Genomic DNA, 24,127 nt, shown 5'->3' on the forward strand with positions numbered 1-24,127 from the left:
AGAGGGCTGTGTTTGCTTTCAGGTTTTCAAGTCATTGTTGTGTGTGAAGACTTGAGAGTTGGGATTGGCTTGTCTGTGTACCTTAGCTTCACGTGTGTCGCGTCAGCTGTTTTTTCATAATCCATGGTTACATTGACTCAGAGATTTGTTTGGAATTTTTTAACACTTGAGAACTTGAAACTTCTTTTAAAAAAACAAAAAAAACACACAATGTCACAGACAAAAACAGGACACAATGTCATAATGGCTAGATATAGGAGCATCTTTTCTTACCATTCTTACAAACTTCTGTTATCGAAATCGTGTAATGCTACATTAAAACGAAAACAATCAAGACTTTCCCCTTGCTCACAATGAAAAGTTCCGTTTCAACAAAGCTCATCGCACTGAAGTTTATGTGAACACCAGAAAACCATGTTTGGGCAACTTCCGCAGTGCTTCTGGTTGTAGCATCTTGCTTCCCCAAACATTCCCTCCCGAGGTAACAGTGACCTGTCTGTGGGTAAAATTCATCCTACGAGTAGGAGAATTAAGATCTGAATAACAAAAAAAAAAAAAAAGAACCTTACTGCGTCCAAAATAGTTCATATAGTGGGAACAAGTTATTTTCCCTTCTTCTGTTCAGGTGCTCTCGATCCTATAATGCTACAAATAGGTTGATCTGGTGACTGAAGCAACTTCAATGCAGGGTGGACTTTCAGATCGCGCATCAACAATTTTTGTCCTACATCCAACTCGCTCAGGTCCACTTCAATGTACGGTGGTACTATGTCAGCAGGGCAGAGGTACTTGACTGTTCGTTTTATGGTGTTGAAGTAAGCTCCTGGAATTTCAAAGGTAAACACATTAGCCCGGATTATTGCTGAACAGACATTAACATAAGCTGGCACAAATGCATAGGGGATAAAGGAATTGGAACATAATGCAGGAATTTTGCTAAAGTCGTATAACATAATGTAGGTAATGTTTGAGCTTTGTGGGCCAGAGTTTTTGAAATGGAAGTTCAGTGTATACTGAAATAGTGATACATACAAAAATGAATAAACATAGCATGTAACAACAAACTTACTACTAATACAGAAATGAGCCCTTATTTATAACATTGTTCAAGAGAAATGATTCCAAGTAACCTAAATGTTCTTTTGATACTTAATAATCCTCCATTTAGGGCATCTCCAGCAGAGGCGGCAAAGCCAGCCGCATCACTGTAGCAGCACAGGATTCCGCCTCTGCTCGCCCGCATCACACTCTAGCAAAGGCTGCATCCACTGCTACAGTGAGCTACAGTGAACTACAGTAGTGTGACTGCCTCTCCGGTCCGCATATTTGCGGACCCCTCTCTCTTCCCACGACACTGTTCACAAAGTCTCCTCCCCACAACACTGTTCACAAAGGATGACTGTGGGTCTGAAAGAAGGAAGAGAGTAATAGAAGGTAGGAAATAAAGTAGCTGCTGGAAGATGGAAAAAAGAGATGATGTTGTAACAGTGTTAGGAGATGTTATAATAGCGTTATAAGGGATAAATTTTTAGATTATGGAGATGACCTTAAGACAACATACTTAGAAAATGCACATGTCCAACATCTAAGGTCTAGCTAAATTTGACTTGGAAAAACAGAACATCCTTTTTGCTTAGGCTTTTCATTTTAGTGTAAAGTAAGAGATGGATCATCGGAACATGCTACATACCTTTCCTGAGACCAGGTGAGGCATCCTCTCCAATGAACACCAAAGGAACATCTATTTTGAGAAGCGCAGAAGAAGGGGCTCTCATGAACGTGACATTCAGAGGTTCATCAGTGCCAGCATGTAAGTGTACCTGAAGATACAGATGTTCAAATAAGTCACCCAATAATGCATATACAATAAGAGATATACAGTGGGTACTTTACGAAAGATAATCTAAGACAGATAGAATGACATTTTTCTTACGTGACTTGATCTAGAACAAGAGATGTAGTTTTTGCCGTTCAAGGAACCAGCTGGGATAGCCAGGGTTCCCAAGGGGCTGAAATGCACAGAGTGCATTCACTTAAGTAATGTTATGATCCAGCACTAAAGCAACTAAACCTAGATTTCCACTTCACTTTAATCTATTTCCAGTATGCCTAATCCATAATCTATTTGACTTCTGCAAGCTGGTAGAGGAGAATTTATTCCCTGAAATCCAAGAGGGAACTTTATCTCCAATCCATGTTCCAGAGATTCCACAAAGGTCAACGAGTTAATTGTGTTTGTGTAGCATAGAAGGTACTAACAAGCATATTGATGTTATTTTCAACATATCCATTGTTCTATGCCATCCACTCTAAAGCATCCATCCAAAAAGGTTCTAAACCGTGAAATACTTGGAATCAGCTATCATCTAGTAACAGGCAAAGAAAGACAAATAGACAACCAAACAAATAGAATCATACCACGAAATGGAACCTCCGCATTACATAAGAAAATGCATGTGTTACTTCCTGCAGGAGTTGTCCAAATGAGGATGGATGCCCCGGATTACCCTCAGATGAGAAATCCGTAAGTCTTGTGAGAAGATGAAGCATCAATTTGCTGCATCCCAAGTGACAGTTCCCAAGCGATGGAGCGCAAACAACGCACCCACTCCAGCAAGGTAAGGATCCTAGTGCATTGCACTACAGAAACTAAACCTAGACTCCCATTTCACTTTAGTATCTCCAATACGCTGACTAGATTTTTCTCATATAAACCCATCAGCAACCACCAACCCAATTTTTGTTCAACTTTCAAACTCAAACACCTTCGTATACAAACATAAACCTTCACCTAGAATCTAACGCAGGTACCAAACTATTTCAATCCCAAACACCTATCCCTATTTCCTAACTATGTAATTCTCCATAATACGCCAGCGGATCACACAAGGCACGATACAAGCGGGACACCTGAGCTGTGTGGGCTCTAACAAAACAACCCCCGGCCATCGTCGCACGCACATCGGTATTAGCCATTACCTCCAATCCAACAGAGCACGCACCTTGCGCGGCAGGACGCGGACGCTCTCGACGAGGTCCCCCTGCCCGGCGTGCTCCGACCAGACCTGGAGCCGGAACAGCCTGGAGAGGAAGAAGGACCGGCCGAGGTGGTCGACGAGCTTGCGGATCTGCTTGGACGGCACGGAGACGAGGCGCTTGTTGCCTCCCTCCTGTCCGTTCTCCTGCTCGAAGACGATGGCGGGGACCCGCCCGGCCTTGCGCTCCTTGGCGGCCACGTGCCGCCCCGAGGAGGCGCGCGGCACGGCGAGGATCACCTCGTCGTGCTTGGCGTCCGGCCGCGGGTGGCCAGGGAGGTAGTCGTACGGCGGGGAGAGGGGGTCCGCGTGGTGAGTGTCCGCCGGGGAGACGACCGCCTCGGCTGCGGCGGAGGAGAGGTGGCGGCGGAGGAGAGGGAGGGTGAGGGTTTGGAGGGGTCGCCGGAGGAGCATGGTTGGGTGGTGTAGGGTTTTGGGGAGGTGGGAACTGAGAAGGAGGGATGCAAGTGTGTGTGGCTGGTTGGCTTGGCCGCTTGGGGAGTGGAGAGAGCTGGGGGCTTTGGGCTTTGGGCTCCGTGAGAGGCCCATGGTGGTACGAGAGAGCATCATGGGCTGGAAAATGGAAGTGAGCATGATCTCGCAAAAAAAAAAAAAAATAACGAGTGAAAAGGGGAAATTGGTAAAGGTGTGTTTGGTGAAATCTCGGATATGCCTATTCAGTTTTCGAAGGTATTTAGTTCCGAAATAGGTATGGACATGATGATTATTTTTGAGAAATATTCTTAGATGCTAGATGAGTCTATATGAAAAAAAAAATACTGAACGAAGTCATCTATATTCTCGATGAGTTTTATTCCTGCTGATATGTCCTATCTTGATTGGTTAGAGCAAAATGTGCCCATTATAAATTGCTTGTTTTGAAAAATATCACTATATAGTGCTATATCTGGTTGGTGCATTATGATTTTGTCCAGCTTCAAAACATACCATTTTGTACACCCTCGACGCTCTTGGGCCCACATGCAGGTCATCATATTTTTGTATAGGCCAAACTAACCCCTTCAAATCCTATCACCCCTGCACCACCAATGAAGGAAACAAAATCGTCATCACGCACGCGAGCCACTCGATGCCACCAAGAACCCATGGCTGACACCAATGCCCTAGTCGTGTCACTCGCCACTAGGGAGATGCAGCACCAGCACCCACTGAGCCAGATCGCTGTGAGCGGGATGCACCAGCTGCTGCTGAAGCAATGGCTCAAGGAGGAGGACCTGCTCGCACGCCGTGTCGCGCAAGGAGATCGTCTTCCTCTATTATGCATTCTTCGCCTTCCACGCCGCCTCCGTCCTCCTCCTCTTTCTCTCCTCCTCTGCCTTCTCTAGATCCCTGGCCGTGTGCATGTGGTCCTGGATCCCCTGCCTCGTCTCCTGTCACGTCTCAAAATCGGTAATTACATAATTAAGCATAAATATGTTTCTTAAGTATCATGTTTAATTTTGTGTGATTTTATTTTGCAACTATAAAGAAATTTGTTTAAAATCATTTGGATAAGAGAAAGAAATTTGAGAGAGAAAAGAATAGAAATCGCATTGGAAATACCCCTTTTCTCTTACACGTGGGCCCCACAAGTGGCCCCACCATCCCAACCACTCAAATGGGCACCACCACCTACCCTCTCTCTCCTCCCTCACTCCCCCACACCTCCCACCTAGCAGCACAGCAGCAACTGCTGCCCCCCTCACTCTCATACTTAAGCTCTCTCTTTCTCCTCGGATTTCTCTCTCTAGGAGCAAGATCAAGGTATGCATATGGTACCATTGCAATCCTTAGCTCATGAGCTACTCATCTATCTAATTCATTTTTATTTTCATAAAAGAATCGAGTAGTTCTTAAAGTTCTTGAGCTTTTTAAGCAAAAATGGAGTTTTGGACATATTTGAGCTATAGAGTCGTGTTACTAGTTGATGAGTGAGTTCTAGAACCCTTGGACTATCCCTAACATGTTCCCTTTAGGCTTGGAGAAGATCGCAACTCGAATCGATCAAAAACCCACTCGAGAACAGCTTTTCTGGGCTGACCCGGATACTCCGGCCTCACCCGAATACAACGGGTTCAGCAGAAATCGTTCGTCGAATTGTGTTCAAAATTTGTTAGGGTTTAGGGTGCAAGATGGGTTTAGAATCCTTTGGATAGGGACATATACACGTTTGTGTAGCACATATTTGTAAAGTGAGTCGAATCGACCGAGGGAAAATTTGTGGAAAAACCTAAGTCTGCCTCACCCGGATAATCTGGGTAAACATGGAGACTCCGGGTAATTGCGTTAATGATTAACCAAGAGCCTCTCCTGGAGCCTCACCCAGAGTGTCCGGCACAGCCCGGATAGTCCAGACTAGCCCGAAGGTTCCGGGTTAAGTTAGAAAAATGGCTAACCGAGCACATTCACTGGAGGATGGCCCGAAGGCTCTAGAACCCGGATACTCCGGGCCAGTAAAATAAAAAGGCAGTAACCGAGCGCCTCTTCTGGAGGTTCACTCGGAGGGTTCGGACCCGGATACTCCGGGTGGCTGTTATTTTTTAGATTTTATTTAGATCGTTTAGTATTGCATTGATTTGCATGTCTTGTACTTCTAGCATGTTATTAAGCATTGTGGCATACCTTGTTGCATTCATTAATGCTCATCATTGCACGCGTTCTTGTTTAGTGAACAAGGAGCCGGAGCGTGACACGGTTGCAGTTGAAGATGACGCCCACCTCCCAGATTTCTGCGAGTGTTGCGTGGGTAATTATAGGCAGCCACTAGAGCAGCAAGGCAAGCAACTAAGCATATTGCACCTTTGTTCAATTGAATGAAGTCTAAAATTGATAAACTATGCTTATGTATGTTTGCATGTGTCAAGTTGAGATCGGGTACAAGTGGGTAGATCCTATGTTGAATGCATTACTTCTACCTTGAATTGTTGTTCATCCTTTCCTTGTCGCCTTGAGTATGTTGTTGGTGTCTAGATTACAAGTTAAATCGAAATGCTTCGCAATGCATAGGTCATTCGGTAGAAGTCGAGTGGTGAATTATTTTATCGTTCGTGAGCATAGGCATTATTTACTTTTGTAATGATCACAATAATGGATATGAGTTGATGATGGTTGTATGAGTGGTGAGTATGAGACAAAACGTGGGCGGCGCTAGGAGGTGTTTATCCTGTCCGGATGTGGAGTTCCCCTGGGTAGGTCGGAAGAGAAAACTGGACACCGTAGACTGCTTGCGTCGTTTAAGCATCGATTGTCGGTGTAGTCGGCTTTAGCACTTACCTTACTCACCACATGCCGATCTAATGGTAAGACGAGCCGAATACCTCTATAGCTATGATCATTTGGGCATGAACATCAACGGTGTGAGCGGACGAGCTTATAAGAGGTGCTAGTTTGCTCCGGTAGTAGTTCTAGTACCTTTGCGCCGAGCGATGCATGATTCAAATGGTTGGAGCTTATTGGGGAAGGTTGACATGAGTACCCCCTTGTATGGATCTGTGTGGTCATGCAAATCGTATGGTCCTCAAGTCGTGTGGGTCCAGGAGTATTCTCTGCAGGGTGTAAAAATATTTTGAAATACCGCGCTCTCGGTCATGAGCATGCTTCTGTCCATCTGCATCAGTCGTAGAATTTTCGCTTGTGGTTGATGGTTGGATATGAGGGAGATGGTTGAGTTGGTCTTTGTTACTCATATGTTCTTATGGTTCCAGTTATTTATGTTCAGTTGGTTATGGCAGGGTAGATTTATGTTTTATTGGTTAAGTTAGTTGCACACACATATGTGTCCAGGTTGCTTACCGCTTATATTTAACTTAACCATATGATTTTTTCTTGCTAATGGCTCAATGCATAATCCTTGGAGTCGAGCTATGTATATGTGCTCTATATAGTTTAAATCTTGCGAGTACCTTCGTACTCATGCCTACGTTTTCAGGTACTGCTGGTGAGGAAGAGCCGGTGTTTGGTTACTTCGTGCCTGCCGATCAGGGTGGCGGGAAAGAGTAGTGCATCATACTCTCGGAGGTCGTGCTTTTGGGGTGGAGTCTAAGGGTATGTGGCTCCACTCTCTTTTGTTGTATAGGTTTATGTTTCCGCTATGTAGATGTTATTACCTTTTGATGTAAATTGTTGGAAATAGTTGCATGTTAAATACTTGTAATATAAATGTTAATTACTTACTCTTTCTTAAGCTATGTTATGATGCTAAATGTTGGAAGGCATGTGTTCCGATCTTGAGCACAAAACATGTGCCGAGACTACCGGGATGATATTCTGGTTAATCATCAAGGTTGTGATTATGAATAATGATCCTTCTGATGATTAATTAGAATATTATTTGGACGGTTCCTCACATCTCCCTACCCTTGTCACTGGCCATGCTCTAGGCTCTGCGGCACATGTCTGGCACGGAGGTCGTCCTGGAGCAACTACCCGCGTGGGAGCATGAGGATGTGCTGCTCCTCGGCAAGTGTGTCACCGAGCTCAAGTGCAAGGGCTTCGAGTTCGACCTGTGACTCATCCAAGAAGCCACATTCGCATGAGCTCTAGTTGCCGATGCAAACACTAGGGAGGATCTTCAGCCTCGGTGACATCAGAGGCTTAGACACCGCAAGCGCGGTCCCCCATGCGGTGAGGTAGGACACCATGGAGCCATTGGAGAAGCCTGTTTGCAAGGTGCTATCGTGTGGTTCCCAACACCGGATGCTAGTGGAGGAGTTGGTCTCCACCGCGCACACGAAGCCATTGCCGGAGACGAGCAATCTGAACCCTCATCGAAATAGAGTGTATAGTTAAGCCCGAACGGGGGTAGTTTGGTATATACGAAAGTACGATAGCCTGCAGGTGGGCCCAACGGCGTCAGAGGTGTACATGATGGCATTTTTTGAAGCCACGTAAATCATAATGGCACCGGTCGGGTATTGGCCTTTGTGGTGGTATTTTTCTAAATAGGGGATTTCATAATGGCATAGAACACATTAACTCGAGAGTAAATGTATTTTTGTTAGCATGCTTTAAATGAGAGTATCTATTAAACCGTTTATCTGATTTACGATTCAATTATATCATTGTATTTATTGCAATTAAATTAACAAAACAAGTCTCGCATGATTACATTTTAATGAAAAACTAAATATGACAAGCGGGTCCCATAAAATTATGGCTAACCCCATCTAAGTTCTATCCGTCCAACTTAACAAGAAATTAAATCACACTATCCATGCTATTAAACAAGAAATTAGATCATCTCATCTAATAAAATATGGATTGAAATATCCCATCTAACCTTGTCCTCCAACCAAACGCACCCTAAAATGCACTAAATGTGGAAGAGAAATTGGATTTTTGCCACTTCAAAGAACGAGATTAGTAGTTTTGTCACTCTAAAGATTGGCTTCGCAGAATTACCACTTAAAATATTGTCTCTTTGATTTCCTTGCAATTATGTAGTTTTTAAACAATGTTTTGAGTGCCATTATACATAACATGAATTGATGTAATGTCAAGAAAATAAAAGATATAATGTTTTTTGAGTGACAATTCTGCGAAACCAATCTTTAGAGCAGCAACTCTGCAAAGCCCACTCTTTAGAGTGGTAAAAATCCAAATTTCTCTATGTGTAATGACTTTGAGTTGGTTCGTTGTCTTCATAACATGTGGGTCGAGACATACATTATCAGTGAAACAGTGACATGAGTTGAAGTTTTCAAGTTTATAGTGGTGTGAGAAGAACTATATATTTCAAGTTAAAATTATTAAATGATAGCATTAAACTTATTTTGTATGGTGTATGTTGTGTCACAATCGTACATTATGGCAAGAGGACATTTGTAAAAACTGCACATCATAACAAAGAAAACATATGTGGCATCATACTCGTTGGCTTGTGCTTAGATTTTTTTAAAACAAAACCTCTCCCTAATCATCCTTTCTCTTCTCTCTCGTCCTTACGAGATCCAATAACATTGGTGGCTGGGTTCGTAAGTGAGGCATCACCACCTTCACCACTGCCAATAGTCGTCTCTACTTTATTTAACTATACACTCCACCTATATCCCCAAATCACCTTTTTGTCTTGGATCTGATAATTGTCCAAGACCTAGAAGAAGCATCCTGATTGACAACATAGGTAGAACTAAACTCCAAAGAAACCGCAAATCACTCATCAAGCCACATGTGCCAAGTGTGCACATATGTCCACCAATGGGGGTAGAGTCATTCGTGATCTCCTTATAGGCCAACACAATAGGGAAACCCTCATTTCCTACTCCGATGGTGCCGAAGTGGGTGACTGTTACATCTAGCTACCACTGCTTTGCATGTGCCCTTTAATTCAATGTAGTGATGCCACACGTAGAAGTTGCAAATGCACTAAAGTTTGAAAGAAAAAGAAGGAAGAGAGAGAAAACAATGTATTTAGAAAGTCTAATCGGCCAGATACTTGGTCAAAACACTATAAATTAGTGGTTTGGCATGTTACGAGTATGAAAAAAAACCATATATCTAACATGTTTACTAGCCATGACCAATTTACCTACTTAAAGGGCAAAATACATGCTATTTGACACACATGGACTCAAAGTAAACTGTAAACCAATAGTCTCTATAAAGTACATCAATTATATTTGATACGGATTGTTCAAACCATATTATTACTGATGGTGGAGACTACTAAAGTCACCTAGCAACATAGGAAAATAACGGACCGGTGAACAAACCAAAGATGTTATCCTATGTAATCTAGCTCAGTTGGTTGTGTGCTTTGGAGAACCCCTGGTACAATGCTTGAGGTTGCGAGTTTCGCTCCTGGCCCCTCTCAGCGGGTAGATGCTCATGGTCGGGTTTATGTTCTCTCTAGCGCTCTCCCAACTTAAACTTGGCTCTTACCGCTTGAATATCAAGGACGTTTCCACCCTCTAAGTCGTTTATCCCCTTCAACGGCCTAGTTCTCATTTTGGCATGCATTGTCATTCCTTCTTCATATTTTCTAATTCATATATTTCCACCACTTTCCAGCAATATTAACCTTTCTGTACATTCATGAATTGCAATACCTTGTTTTTGTTTCTTTAGCTTGCACGCACAACCTATGCTCAGAATCGATGACATGTCTTATTTTGTTTTGCTGACTTTACACACTATTGAGAATTGGTAGTGAACATTTGTGATACTAGGTTTTCACGATACTTTAGCAAGTAAGGTGAAGAGGCATGCACACTACTCGATCAAGGATAAATTGTTTATTCTCTGTGCAACTCTGGGTCAATACAAATCTTTTTTGCTTAAGACACAAGGACCCTCATATAGCTATGCCTAAAACTTCTGTATTGTGCTCAACTTGACATTAGTGCAAGGTGCCCCTATTTCTAGCTTAGGTTAGTCATTGGATCATGCACATATGTGAATCTCCCTTTAAGACAAACATATTTTCTCCAAAAGCATTCCTAAAGAATATCAAACTCGAAATACTTCTGACCTTACCATGAAAATTATCTAAATGCTTTTTTCTCGGAGCTTCTTAGCAAATACCTTTTCTTATTGCAACAATTGAGAATGTTTTAGAACTTTTAGGTATGCATTGCTTTTTTGTTAATAATATTTTGAGCTTTTTCAGATCTAACAAAAAAAGTTGAAGGTGCGCAACCTCTTCTTGTTTTATTTTTTAGCAAAATCAAGCACGTTGACAACGTATTGTAAGTGCTTGTTGTTTGTTTGATTGTTTTTTTCGATCATAACACTGACTTCTACCACAAGTGATGGCACATGTGGAACCATTCATATCTAATGTCCGGCACAATGGAGGCAGAGCGCCACATATGTGTACTAGTCGGACGTCTGTGTGCTAATTGCTTCATTCGATGTGTTTATGAGCTCTCGTCGCAAAAGTAGGTCTATTTGCACATGAGTGTAGTGGTAAGGTAACATGGGTGGTTGCAAGCTAGTTAGGTTTAATTTCTAGCTCTCACAATTTGGTGTAAAAAATGCCGAGATCTCCTCCAACTTTTTTAAAAATAGGTCTATTAGCGACCATGAACTAGTACTAAACAAGATGGACACTATCTATGTGAATAACTAAAACCAATCAGGCTGCACTCGTTTGGTAGCTCAATCCGATTGAAATACTGTTTCTTTCAACTGAAAATTATGAAAAACAGATTACAGATTATGAGTTGTAAAAAGCTAAAGGCCAAAAAGCTGATAGCTATTTCTAAGGATTAGATTGCTACTTTTGGATGTTAAAAGACTATAATACCCTTAATTTTTTGTCTTATTTATCTTTTATGACATGTTTCAACTTATGTTGCACTCATAAAATATTTATGAAAAACAAAATTACATAAATAAATAGCAAAAGATACATTATCCATACAAACTGAATTATTTTTCTATACAAATATCCTCTCACAAATAATCTACTCTCTCATAACAAACAAAGCATAGGTACGATCGGGCGGGGCGGGGTCAAGGGTGGGGTGCAAGGCCAGTGGCGAAGCAGGTAATTTCCACGAAAGTCTGATAGATACTTTGATCTTTTCGTACTTCATAATATACGTCAATCAAATAGGAGATAGATTATTAGATCACTAAAATTTAAAGAACAGATCACTCTAATTTAATTTTACAAGCTATTTTTATAATATGTAGCTGAAACATAGAACACATTTAGACTGAGGGAGGACAACACAATTACAGGCTCCCTGAAGCCCACCTGTTTCAATCCAAATAAACCCCAACGAAAAGAAAAAAAAAACAGAGCATATTCTTCTTCCAGCGGACAACAGCCAGCAATGCACAGGTAAACCTAACAATCTCTTCCCCTCTCCTCTCCTGAAGAAGCCGCGAAGCGTCAAGGAGATCCCGCGCCCAACCACCGCTTCGTTGCCTCTCGCCTGCTGGCTCTTCTCTCTCTGTCTCTCCCCCCGGTGACCCCTCAGATCTCGGCGTCGTCGGAGGGGAGCGGAGAGGGGGAGCGAAGATGTTCTATGGGGCGATGGTGTGGGACCCGTGGCTGATCGTGTCGCAGATCGTATGCCTGCAGTGCCTCTACTACCTCGGCCTCGGCCTCGCCATGGCGCTCCTCGTCGGCACCCGGGTCCCGCGCCTCACCCTCCTCTACCTCTTCGACTTCGGCACACTCACCCCGCGCACCCCGACCGGGTGGTGCGCCATCGCCTCCTTCCTCCTCGCAGCCGTCGCAGGGTACGACGCTCCCTACCCCATTCCCCTTATTCCTCTTGCAAGAATATGCTGGTCGGATAACTGTGCTTGGGGCTGATTGATTGCTTCTGGTTACCTGAGCTGCGGCTGTGAATTGAAAGCTAAGCTGCGTGTATGCTCCCAGATCTGCACGTTTAGAGCAGGCATAGCAGTTTGGAAGTGTTAATGCGAGCGATTTGCTACACACTTTTTCCCTACTTAAGTGCAAGAGCACTGAGTACTTGAATTACAGAGCCAAATGTTTCCTTTAACTAATCAATGTGATACTACACCACAAAGGTTTTTGGTAGGGTGCCATGATGATTGTGGTTAGGTACTGAAACCTTGCTCATGTGGCAATTGATTGTATAGGGTGACTATGAAATAGGTGACCAAGTATGTCTTCTCACCAACTGCTTATTCTTGAGCCGGACTTGCTTGTGACAGAATTACGCTCTCCCCTTTGCTCATCATTTATTAGAGAAAGCAAAAACGTCACCAACATATTGCATATTATTTCACCTTTTTTTTGTTAATGTGAGCAAATAGGCCCTATGCAAAGCATGGCCCCTATTTCTTTCATGCGTTTTAGCGGGATAGCAGCAGTAAAAAAAATTAAGATTTTTTTCCTGCCTAAGGCCTTTTCCAGTTATAAAATACAACCTTCGCAATTCACATTTATGCACATGTCTTTTCCTTAATATCTTATGTTTAATCTATCCATTTAGGATAAAACCATCTCAAGCAAGCATCCAAAGTTCCAATCAGCAGAAACTGATCACCGGTGCAGAAGGCCCTTTTAGAGTCTAAATTAAGGATTAGACTGATTTTTTCACTCTACATTCTGGTGGATAATTTTATAAACCAAAGCAATGATATGAAGGATAAACTAATGATTCTGATCCCTTTTTCAGCTTTGACAGATTGATATTATTTTTCCTTTTATAAACCAAAGCAATGATATGAAGGATTAACTGTTCATTCTATGTTTTGGGCCAAAAATGGTTGATTGTAATCTTGCTTCCATGCTTGCTTGAGCAGTGCTGGGTTCATGATTTATGTAATTGAGAGAGCCAAGAAGTGCCTGGACTTTGCAGCAACCCTCTACATAATCCATCTCTTCATTTGCATTGTTTATGGTGGATGGCCAGCTTCAATTACGTGGTGGGTTGTTAATATCACTGGTTTGGCGATTATGGCTCTCCTTGGTGAATACCTATGCATCCGGCGGGAGTTGAAAGAAATTCCAATATCACGGCTTCGTGCAAGTAAGCAATTAAATCCTACCAAATGTCCAAATGCCTTTTTTTTATTTTTCCTTTTGATACTTCCTTTGTACAATCAAGTTTTCCAGTGCTACAATGTTCATTTTGCTTCTTTTTCTGTCATTTTTTTATGAAATCTGTCATCCACAGTAGTTTTCCTACTTAAGCATAGTTGTGGTGAAGTTCAAGTTCAACTTGCCTTTTCATATAAACTTTCTTAATTACAGTACTTATTGGTCTTCCCCTGAGAAGTCCTCCTGAAAGTTCTGACTAGGCTGCACTGGTAGTTCATCTGGTGTTGTGATCGAAACAGATGACTTAGTGGAAAAATTAGCTTCTAGCCTTTTGCCTAGTCCTGTTTAGTTTCTACACATTGGCAACTCAATAATGTTCAGTTTATCAAGTGACAGGTCGGGTTGGATAAACTTAAGGGCTCAATTTTTCTTTTTCTTTTTGAGCTCTAGGCCAGACTACCCCAACTAGAGAATACGACTAATTGTTCCAAGTGACAAGTGGGTCCCCCCCCCCCCCCCCCCCCAGTATCACTGTGACACAGGTTACTGAGATCAACTTTCGGGGTTTATGGTTACAAAGCTAACAGGCCTTGGTCTCCAAAAAAGAAAAGAAGAAAAGGGCCTAAAAGGCTAAAATATTGGGAACAACTACATTCATGCATCTCTGTTTTGGCATTTTTGGGTTTGAAATAGTATGGGGAACATGTGTCCACACAAAATTATTTTTAATAATGACCTGGCAAAGTGCCCATGTGTTTTCCTGCCATTTTCAACATGTCTGCAAAATTGTTCTAGTAAAAACGTGTAATGTCTTGTTTATTACTCTATTCTACAAATGCTATATGTAGGATTTTGCACTGTTTAGATGCTGGAAGAAGAGAACATTGAATTAGGGGTTAATGAGCAAACTGCTATGAAGAAATTACGTACTACTATCTATGTTTCAAAATAGCTGTTTCATTTGGAAATAGTTGTCCATTGAGGAAACCAAAGAGTGCTGTTGTTGCAGTCTTTCCATCACATACCCTTGCTATTATTGATGGAAACATGTTGACTAGTTGAAATACGTCATTTGATAGGGTAAGTATGGTCCATCTCCATTAACTGTGACTTGGACAAGTATTTTAAAATGCAGGGAGTATTAGTTATGGATTGAACAATTTTCTCGGACTTTAGAATTGGCTCTAGCACATGAGTGTTGTCGTTTTCGCTCTTTTCATTTGAATTGAGTTTCTCGTGCAACTTTTGACTTATCTGTATACTGATCATTTGATTCTTCCCTTCAGGTGTTTAATCTCACACACTAAAAGAGTATAGATGGTTTCGGATGGTTACCCCAAGAGGTGCTTGTTAATATGTTTCTTTAGGAATACAAAGACTCGCAATGAATGCTTTGTTCTGTGATTTGCAACCGATACTCAAACTTGCAAAGAGTTTGTTCTCCCAGTAGGCCATCATAGAGAAACTGATAGGCTTCTGAGTTTCCAGCAATGTAAATGGCAGCTCAGTTTCTAAAGCATACATTAAAGTCCTCCCTTTTCAATGGACAGTGTTCTTTAAGTGACAATAGGTATCAATTTGTATGACTAGATATCAACAGCTTGGAACTGTATTCTTTCGTGAGATCGATGATAACACATGCAGACACCAATGGTTTCTTGTTTAGATATGATGCAAATAATATATCTAGTGTTTTCTGTTCATTCATGCCATCAGATTTATGTTTGTGTTCCCTTTTTTTGGTTAGGGGAAGATGCATGCACATTTGTGCTCTTGTGAAACGAAAACAAAATTGTTGAAAAGGAAAGCAATTTTCCTGCTGCTGTGGCCCACGAGGTCATGACGGAGGCCTATTTGCGTCTTATGTGCAAAAGCCTACGAGGGCGTCCAACAGTAGCCAGCACAAAACGCTGAAAACTGGCCTGTTCGTTAAAATGGGCCTAAATACTAGGCCCAAATAACTGACCAAGAAACGAGTGGCAACTGAACGAGTAGCTGCAAAAGGCAGAAACGTTACGTACGAGACGGTTAGACGACGTACCGTACGTAAGATTTGGGATTGTTGGAGCCAACTACTGGTAGTCTAGTACCATCTGTTTGGTCGCCGGCCGGCCGGAGCCGGAGATTTAAGTGGGTGATTGGTTTTCTGCAAGAGTAACTTGGCTCGATATTTGATTGTCTGTATATATATTATTTTAGTCTGTTTTGGTAGAAATAAATATATATTTATAGCTTAGTTTAGTAAATGCAGATTTTTGTATTTGTTGATACAGACTTATCTACTTGTCAGTATTATAAAATCATCTTTATATCAGCAAGCAATCACAATCCAGTTAGCTAGCATGACTGCATGAGGGGGGCCTATTTGATTCGAACCCTAACGCAGGCAGCTCCGACCAGGCAACAGCGTCAGCCCCAAACGGTGAAATCGAACGTCTGAGAGCGCTGCCTGCCAGGCAGCTCCGGTCAGGACTCGATCCAAACGAGCCCGAGGTGCAAGCCTCCTTCTTGTTCGCATCCCGTTCAGACAGCGGTCGTTTCAGTTGACTCGATCGGTAGTCTCCCGGCGACCGAACAGTGCCTTTGTGTCGAGCACAGCTGGATTCACATCAGCCATCCATTCCCCGCAGGCCACAGGAGTTCCCGTTGTGCTAAAGCAGGCCATAGCTGCTCTTGCTCTGTATACTGCAATGTGTAAGCAAAGACTGATAGACATGTGTCGCTGTCACATCTGCACAGCACTAGGGCATCTGAACCTGCGAGAGCAACGTTACTACTCCAGCCATGACCAGCAGCAGCAGGTTGGTCAAACTTGGGAGCAGATCATTCTTGCTGTCTTCTTTCCTTTCCTCGCACCGGGCTCCTCGTTGTGCTACCAAAAAGACAAAACCATACACACTGTAGATCAGTTCTGAGCTGGCTCAAGCAAAGGCTACACCAAGAACAAATGGGAAAATCCAGAGAAAGCGAAATTTAAAAGGACAGGCAACGGGAAGAGTAGAAGAGTACACCAGCCTCTGCTGTCTGTTTGAGGAGCAGGTGATTTTGCTACTCACTACTGTACATTTGTCGTGGCTCAGGAGTCAGCACGTAGCTGCTTCGATTTTGAGTTCCTTTTTCTCCTTCTCCCCGCGTGGCTCCAAACACTATCAATGCATAAATATTCGCCTGCCGTAACCGCGTTGTCAGTCCAGAGTTTGAAACGATCTTAATCTTGGTCCATGCACGTAGCATGATCACATGGAGAATATGTAGGCAGAACATAGCACGATATAGCTATAGCTCTGTTTGGACTCTTTCGGACTAATTGCTGTAAATTTGAGCTATTTTTCTCGTGAAAGTCCTGTTGAATTCATAAGTTCGATGCAGGAGATACTTACTTGTGAGTATGAATTATTATTCCCTAATCATCATCATCAGCAGCATCAAGCACGAACCATTTGCAGTGATGCCATGGGTTCTCGTTTTCTTCTCTCGAGGATGAAGGCATCTGCCATCTGCCCTAAAAAACAGCTCTTTTTTCCTCCCTTTTTTTTGCTGGGAACCGGCGATCACTCAACAAAAACTTGGACTAACATATGAGCCGTTAAGCATTCGTCGACTAGCGCTGATTTCAGCCGGTAGCAGCCACATGAGTACATGACAGGCTGGTTATATCTGCAAGGGTCTCCCTTGTTTCAAGGCTGAATGGAGTCTCTATAACTATTGTTGATGATTAGCCGGTCGGCGAAAATGAGCAGAATATTGACGGTATTATTAGTTAACCTGGGAACTCAAATGGAAATCACAAGGAAAATAAATTAATCAGCCAAACCGCGGTTTTAGTTTGTTTACGATGGCTTGCTTGACAGGTAGACAAGCACGAAATCTTTCCAGCTTATTTGTGTGACTTGTTTTCTTCCCCAGGTTCGGCTTGCAAAGCGTCCATCGAACCGATTGAACGAACAACATGCCCAGATTGGCAGTCCAGAGTCTTGGATAGGGTTATCTTGGTTGTATAGTAATCACAACAATGCTCATCGCGGCTTATTTGAGATTTTTTTGAAAATAAAGTTTTATTAACTTTTATCGTTATATCAAACTGATATAATCACACAAAAGTTTATCTCTGATCTTTATATAACTAAGATACACATATCCATAAACTAGAGATTATGTATGAGCTAATCATATCTCTCACCTAATCACTACCAATCTCCACTATCCCAACGGACCTCGAGGAGGAGCACCACAACTAGCAGCGTTCCTCTAATCAAAGCCACCAATAATTTCCTTCAAATCAATCAATTGGATGCGGTTGGAAGAGAAAATTTCACTGTACTTGCAGATCTATACTGTAGACTATACAAACCATTCATTTACATTAAAATTTAAAATAAAAAATTATATGAAAAAATTATAAAATATATAAGAGAATTATCGAATGAATATATATGAGATGAGATAAATAGATAGATAATATAACCCATATATCTACATGGGGAGTTGCCTTTACCAGATGCAGCCCCTGGAAACCTGTCTCCTTTTCGCTCTCTCATCGTCGCTGCCAGTTCATCAGTTTGAACGCTGGCCGATCACGCGGACACGGAACCAACCAACCCTCCATCACAACCGTCCGTCCATCCCCAATCCCCGCAATATTCTACTCCCGCGCAGCGATATAGCCTCGCCCCTCTCCCGAGGCGTCTCCTCCATTCCACACCACACTCTTCCAATAGACGAGCTCCACGACACGGCGGCCAATGCACGCGCCGCAATGACGGCGCCCAAGACGCTCATCTTCCTCTTCCTCATCCTAGCGCCGCAGCTCCTCGCTGGGGCGTTCGTCAGCCGCGGCCTGAGCGCCGCCGACGAGGCGCGGATCAGGCGCCGCCAGCTGCTCCACTACAACAGCGGCGGCGGCGACGATGGCGGCGACGCGTACGTGGACCCGTCGTACGCGTTCCCGAACCCGCGCCTCGGCGACGCGTACGTGGCGCTGCAGGCGTGGAAGCGCGCCATCCTCTCCGATCCCTTCAACGTGACGGGCACCTGGGACGGCGCCGACGTGTGCGCCTACCACGGCGTCTTCTGCGCGCCCTCGCCGCTGGACCCCTACCTCACCGTCGTCGCCGCGGTCGACCTCAACCACGCCGACATCGCGGGACACCTCCCCGAGGCGCTGGGCCTGCTCGCCGACCTCGCCGTGCTGCACCTCAATTCCAACCGTTTCTGCGGTCTGGTCCCGCGGTCGCTCGAGAAGATGAGCATGCTCCACGAGCTCGACCTCAGCAACAACCGCCTCGTCGGGGCCTTCCCGAACGTCGTGCTCCGGCTGCCGAGCCTCAAGTACCTCGACCTCCGGTTCAACGACTTCGAGGGCCCCGTGCCGCGCGAGCTCTTCGACCGCCCGCTCGACGCCATCTTCGTCAACTCCAACCGCTTACGCTTCCAGATCCCTGACAACGTTGGCAACTCGCCGGCGTCCGTCCTCGTGCTCGCCAACAACGACTTCGGCGGCTGCCTCCCGGCGTCCCTCGCCAACATGTCCGGCACGCTCAACGAGATCATACTCATGAACACGGGGCTCAAATCCTGCGTCCCGCCGGAGCTCGGCGCTCTCACCGGACTCACCGTGCTCGACCTCAGCCACAACGAGCTCATGGGTGCCATCCCCGACGAGCTCGCGCGGCTCGAGAGCATCGAGCAGCTCGACCTCGGTCACAACCGGCTCGTCGGTGACGTGCCGGAGGGGATCTGCCACCTGCCGCACCTCCAGAACTTCACCTACTCCTACAACTTCATCACCGGCGAGCCACCCGAGTGCCTCCACGTCAAGAGCCTGAACGACCGCCGGAACTGCATCCCCGACCGCCCCGATCAGAGGTCACCGGAGCAGTGCCAATTCTTCAAGAACCACCACGTCAATTGTGACGCCTTTAGGTGCAAGAAGTTTGTGCTGCCGTCGCCACCGCCGCCGCCGCCGTCTCCTCCTCCTCCATCACCGTCGCCCCCGCCACCTTCACCTCCGCCGCCATCTCCTCCTCCGCCCTCACCATCGCCTCCGCCACCTTCGCCGTCTCCCCCACCACCTTCACCTCCTCCGCCGTCTCCTCCACCTCCATCTCCATCACTCCCTCCTCCCCCTCCCCCGCCGCCGTCTCCACCTCCGCCATCTCCATCACCTCCACCTCCTTCCCCTCCACCGCCGTCTCCAATGTACCACTCCTCACCGCCGCCTCCGACCTACCACGAGGTCCCACCGCCGCCCTACTACGAGGTCTCACCGGAGGACCGATACCTCTCGCCGCCGCCTCCGGCGTACCATGAGGCACCACCGCCACCCTACTACGAGGTGTCGCCGGAGAACCGTTACCTCTCGCCGCCACCCCCGGCTAGCGTCCCCAAGTACGACTACTCGTCGCCCCCGCCGCCTGCTTCCCCGCCATTATACAAGCTGCCGGTGTACGACTACTCGTCGCCTCCGCCGCCTGCTTCCCCACCATTGTACAAGCTGCCGGTGTACGATTACTCGTCGCCGCCACCGCCGGCGTGGAAACCATAAAAATTGATTCTTTTCGAGAATTTTTGCATACATTGTGATCATGCGTTGTTAATTCGTTGTGGTAAAAAGGTGTTGCTAAATTAATCCTTGGTGTTATCCCTTTCTTTTTTGTACTTCTATTTTCTTATCTTTTTTCTTCTGTAATTGATTTGGTTACGTTACACATTCTCCATTGTGAACGATTCGCTATAGAGAAGAAAACACAAAGAGCGAGAAGAGGCTGTAATTTGTGCACAGTTAGATCAAACTATACAGGCTTCACAGATTGGATCTTTCGGTTGTTCTGCCCAATTCTCATTATCAGTGGGTTTATCGAATTGTACGTATAAAATGTGATCCTGCAGACGAGTTGGCATTTCGCAAGGTAGACTAAAGGATGCTTCACATAACTGGAGCAGCTAATTGGTTCCAAAGACTAGAAAGTTAGTTTGAACACGGCTGAACCTTCAGCCAGGCAATCTGAAATAGTTCTACAAGAAAAGAAGTCAGCTGGAGACAGCAGCCCGGCCGGAGGCCATGCATATGCAACATTCATCTGCACTTCTGCGATAGAGCAGAACCGCAAAACTGCTGCATTGGGCTGTGGGAAGGTTGACATATCATCGCAGGATTGCCTTGAAATGCGCACCGCCTGCCGGGCATCTCGCTAGCTGGATGGAATTCTTTCCACGCCTACCTCAAGATCAAATAGAATTTTTTTTCCTTTTTCCTCTACGGAATTGACAGCACTCCTAGATGACTACCGTAGGAAGAGAGAGAGAGAGAGAGAGAGAGAGAGAGAGAGAGAGAGAGAGAGAGAGAGAGAGAGAGAGAGAGAGAGAGAGAGAGAGAGATTTTTCAGCATATTCAAATGCAAGATTCAAACTTCTCAAAAGCTTTTATATGATAATTTAGCAGTAGCTCTTGACTTTATCCACGTCTTGCGCCGGACGAATTAAACGAACAAAAAAATTGCCTACATGATAGCACGAACACCGACGTGCATAGAACCTTCGCCCTGCAGCAGGTAGTCGCCACCCACCTCAGTACCTCACTTTGCGCAGGGATGAGTTGGAGTCCAGTTCTTCACTTGTTCTAGGCTCAATCCTAGTCTGGCGCAGAAAATAGATATATCCCTTGCCAATTCAAAAGGACCAAGTCATTCATATCCCAAATCTTTTCCGCGACCTGCACAATTTTGTCACTGAGTGCTTGTGTTCGATGTCGAACTATTTACAAACCATAGTATTTGAAAACTACCAGACGTGAAATACTATATAGAGTCTGAACATGGTGTCCTTTTGCACAAAACAAAAAGAAGAAGAAGATGGATGGCTGCTCGCTCTCACAGCCAACTGATTGGGCGCAAATGCCTAATTGCGATTTGGTGATGGAGCAGGACAGGCGGGTAGGAGCAGTGAGCAGTAAGAGCCGAGCCGGCGTGCATGTGCAGGGTTCCGTTCGCCTGGTTTGTAAACTGCGGTTCGCTCTGACTTTATGCAAATGCGGCGCGATCATTGGCTTCGTTTGTTTATATGGTTGGTCAGCCTTTGATTTCCGGGTGGAGCGGCAGGCACAAAGGTTGGTGTTTTACATGCGCGTCAAAACTTGTACTACTACTAGTTCGGTGTAAGAATTAATGGCTACTGGTTTTTCAACTCTCAGTGGATGGATGTGGTCCGTTTGATCTCGATCTAATGGGTCTTAGGCTTTCTTCTTCCTTCAGCCAACATACGCGCTCTCTCTCTCTTCTCAACGACGCTGGTGAATGTTTCACCGCCGCCTGCCCTCATGCGCTCATCTCTGACAGTGTCCCCAGATCGGCTCTCGCTACGCAAACTTGGTGCGACGTGACACCCCTGTTAAGCATACATTCTCTAGTGTTGTCTGCTCCTGTGACCGATTCTTGCACATCGCCAACGACTCCTCAACTGCGACCCCGACATAACTAGTCGTCTTCAGCTCACAATTTCCTTCTCTATAGGATCGGCCTCAACTGCGTGTCATGGTCGCATGATCTCCTTATCAGCAGGATCAACCTCACCTGCGCGTGCATGGTCGTTAGACTCAGCGCCAATGGTGCTCCTGTACAACCTATTTATGAGCACTCAGATATTCTTCTCTACATGGTATCAGTGACCATCTCATCCCGAGCCTTTTCTCCTTCGTTACCAAGGCCGACGACAACCCTCCTCAAGCCACAGTTGAGGTACCACCCCAATCAGCTGCCCCTAGCTCTTCTACTGCCGTCCCCATCTGCCACACCATCTTGAACATCAAATCCCTCATCCCATTTACTCTAGACATTCAAGCCAACAACTTCACCAAATGGCAAACTCTTTTTCTCGTCGTTCTTGGCTGATTCAGTCTTCGCGAACACATTGACGATAATGAGCCGCGCCATGACGATCCAAACTGGGTCAAGGAGAACCTCACTATTCTTATGTGGATCTATGCCACCATATCCGAAGAACTTCTCAATATGGTCATGAAGCCAACGGCTACTGCCTACGGCATCTGGCATCGTCTCATCGAAATCTTTCACCGGGAACAAGCAGAGCAGAGCTGTCCACCTCGACGAAAATCCTGATATGAGCACACGCGCGACTTGGGAAGTTGCAGCACGCTCGTACGTGTCCTAGTCGGTCGCGGATGGCGGCCGGCAAGGGAGATCTGGGTTAGGGTTAGGCGTTCGGGGTCCCAACGGGCCTAGAGGGAGGTCCGGGGGTGACGGTCGGTGAGGCAGAGGCCGCACGCAGGGGGGTGGTGGTTGAGGCCGAGCGGCGAGGGTGCCACTGGTCAAGCGATGGAGGACCTCCGGTTGGTGGTGTCAGCAGCAGGGGCGAGGATCGGGCTGGGTTAGTGGAGGGCAAGGCTGCGCCGCGGCGGTGGGAGGACGGGGGTGCGGCGAGGCGGTGGGACACCACCGGTCGCGGGTGGTAGGAGGTGCAGGCGGGAGAGGTGGTGGAGGGGCTTGTCGTTTTGCTATTCAAAATCGCCCGCGTGTTGGTAAGTCGCGCACGCGTAGATTAGCACTGTCCCCACCTTGAGGCTGAGTTCCACAGGTTCTGGCAAGGTGATCTCTCCGTGTCTGCATACTATCACAAGCTCCAGTCCCTGGTGAATGCACTCGCTGACTGCGATCAACCAGTATCTGAGCGTGCACTTGTGCATCAATTGATACACGGACTCAATCCCAGGTTCCACGTTCTCTAGACCCTGCTCCTGGGCTCTCGACACTTCACTCATTCCTCGCCTTCATGCAGGCGCGAGACTCTCTTACACGAGAGGAATCATCGCAGGCCAGCTCGGCAAAACTAGCCGCCGAACCATCTCTTCTTGCTAGTGGTGCTCCCTTTGGCAATGGCGACTCCGCCACATCACGCCGTGCTGTGATCAACCTGAATGCCTTGCCACCAACTATGAGCGCGGTCAGGGCAGAGGCACCCGTGGTCATGTTAGCGAGCGCCGCGATCTCAATTACAATGCCAACGCTGAGCATGGTCCTCTGAACACGTACAACTTCCCGCCTTGTACGTACATCTGTGTTGTAAGACACTCGCCACTCTTTTTAAATTATAAATATAATTAGTAGAGGCATGCCTCTCCTATTCCGTAAAAAAAAACCTTCCCGCCTCAATATCCCTACCCGGCCTGGAGTCATCTGGGAGCGCCTCACTGCATGCTCCTTGGACCGGTGCGTCCGACTCCGGCATGCTCGATGCGCACCAGCCCAATGCCAACACTGGGAATGCCTACTCTATTTATGCCCTGCCTCCACAACCGACGATCCCGTCGGCCCCTCCACAGTGGGACATCAACGGTCTGATCCAGGCCCTCCAAGCGGCCTCATTCGTGCAGCCTCCCTCCCAGGGCGACTGATTCTTGGATTCTAGGGCCAGCTCCCATATGAACAACGAGTCTGGTAACCTCTCACCATACTCTCCCTTCCTTGCTTATGCCTCTTGTCATGTTAATGTTTGGAATGACGCCTCCTTGCTTGTTCTTGGAAATCGTTCTTCCACTCTTCATACTCCATATAATCATTCTCTTTGCATAATGTTTTCCACATTCCCAATCTTGTTACCAATTTGATCTCTG

General features: G+C 45.6%; 4 protein-coding genes across 4 annotated transcripts; 3 read left to right on the plus strand and 1 right to left on the minus strand.

Annotated features, from left to right (window-relative positions):
• Window positions 1–238: 238 nt before the first annotated feature.
• On the minus strand, window positions 239–3,510 carry LOC133906090 (uncharacterized). Its single transcript, XM_062347872.1, has 3 exons — window positions 3,003–3,510; window positions 1,691–1,820; window positions 239–823 (listed from the first exon to the last, which is right to left on the minus strand). The coding sequence occupies exons 1-3, from the start codon at window positions 3,447–3,449 to the stop codon at window positions 603–605; spliced, it is 798 nt and encodes a 265-aa protein (XP_062203856.1). The 5' UTR covers window positions 3,450–3,510; the 3' UTR covers window positions 239–602.
• Window positions 3,511–4,141: 631 nt separating this feature from the next.
• On the plus strand, window positions 4,142–7,543 carry LOC133904548 (uncharacterized). The gene is made up of 3 exons (XM_062346043.1): window positions 4,142–4,301; window positions 5,704–5,777; window positions 7,415–7,543. The coding sequence occupies exons 1-3, from the start codon at window positions 4,142–4,144 to the stop codon at window positions 7,541–7,543; spliced, it is 363 nt and encodes a 120-aa protein (XP_062202027.1).
• A 4,227-nt stretch (window positions 7,544–11,770) lies between these two features.
• Window positions 11,771–15,206, plus strand: LOC133906114 (uncharacterized). Its single transcript, XM_062347904.1, has 3 exons — window positions 11,771–12,227; window positions 13,266–13,492; window positions 14,790–15,206. Exons 1-3 carry the CDS (start codon window positions 12,004–12,006, stop codon window positions 14,795–14,797), a joined length of 459 nt encoding a protein of 152 aa, XP_062203888.1. The 5' UTR covers window positions 11,771–12,003; the 3' UTR covers window positions 14,798–15,206.
• A 2,822-nt stretch (window positions 15,207–18,028) lies between these two features.
• On the plus strand, window positions 18,029–20,208 carry LOC133906106 (leucine-rich repeat extensin-like protein 3). The gene has a single exon (XM_062347892.1). The coding sequence runs from the start codon at window positions 18,260–18,262 to the stop codon at window positions 20,045–20,047; it is 1,788 nt and encodes a 595-aa protein (XP_062203876.1). The 5' UTR covers window positions 18,029–18,259; the 3' UTR covers window positions 20,048–20,208.
• Window positions 20,209–24,127: the final 3,919 nt, after the last annotated feature.

This window comes from Phragmites australis, chromosome 2 (assembly GCF_958298935.1).
Source record: "Phragmites australis chromosome 2, lpPhrAust1.1, whole genome shotgun sequence".
Classification (NCBI taxonomy): Eukaryota; Viridiplantae; Streptophyta; class Magnoliopsida; order Poales; family Poaceae; genus Phragmites; species Phragmites australis.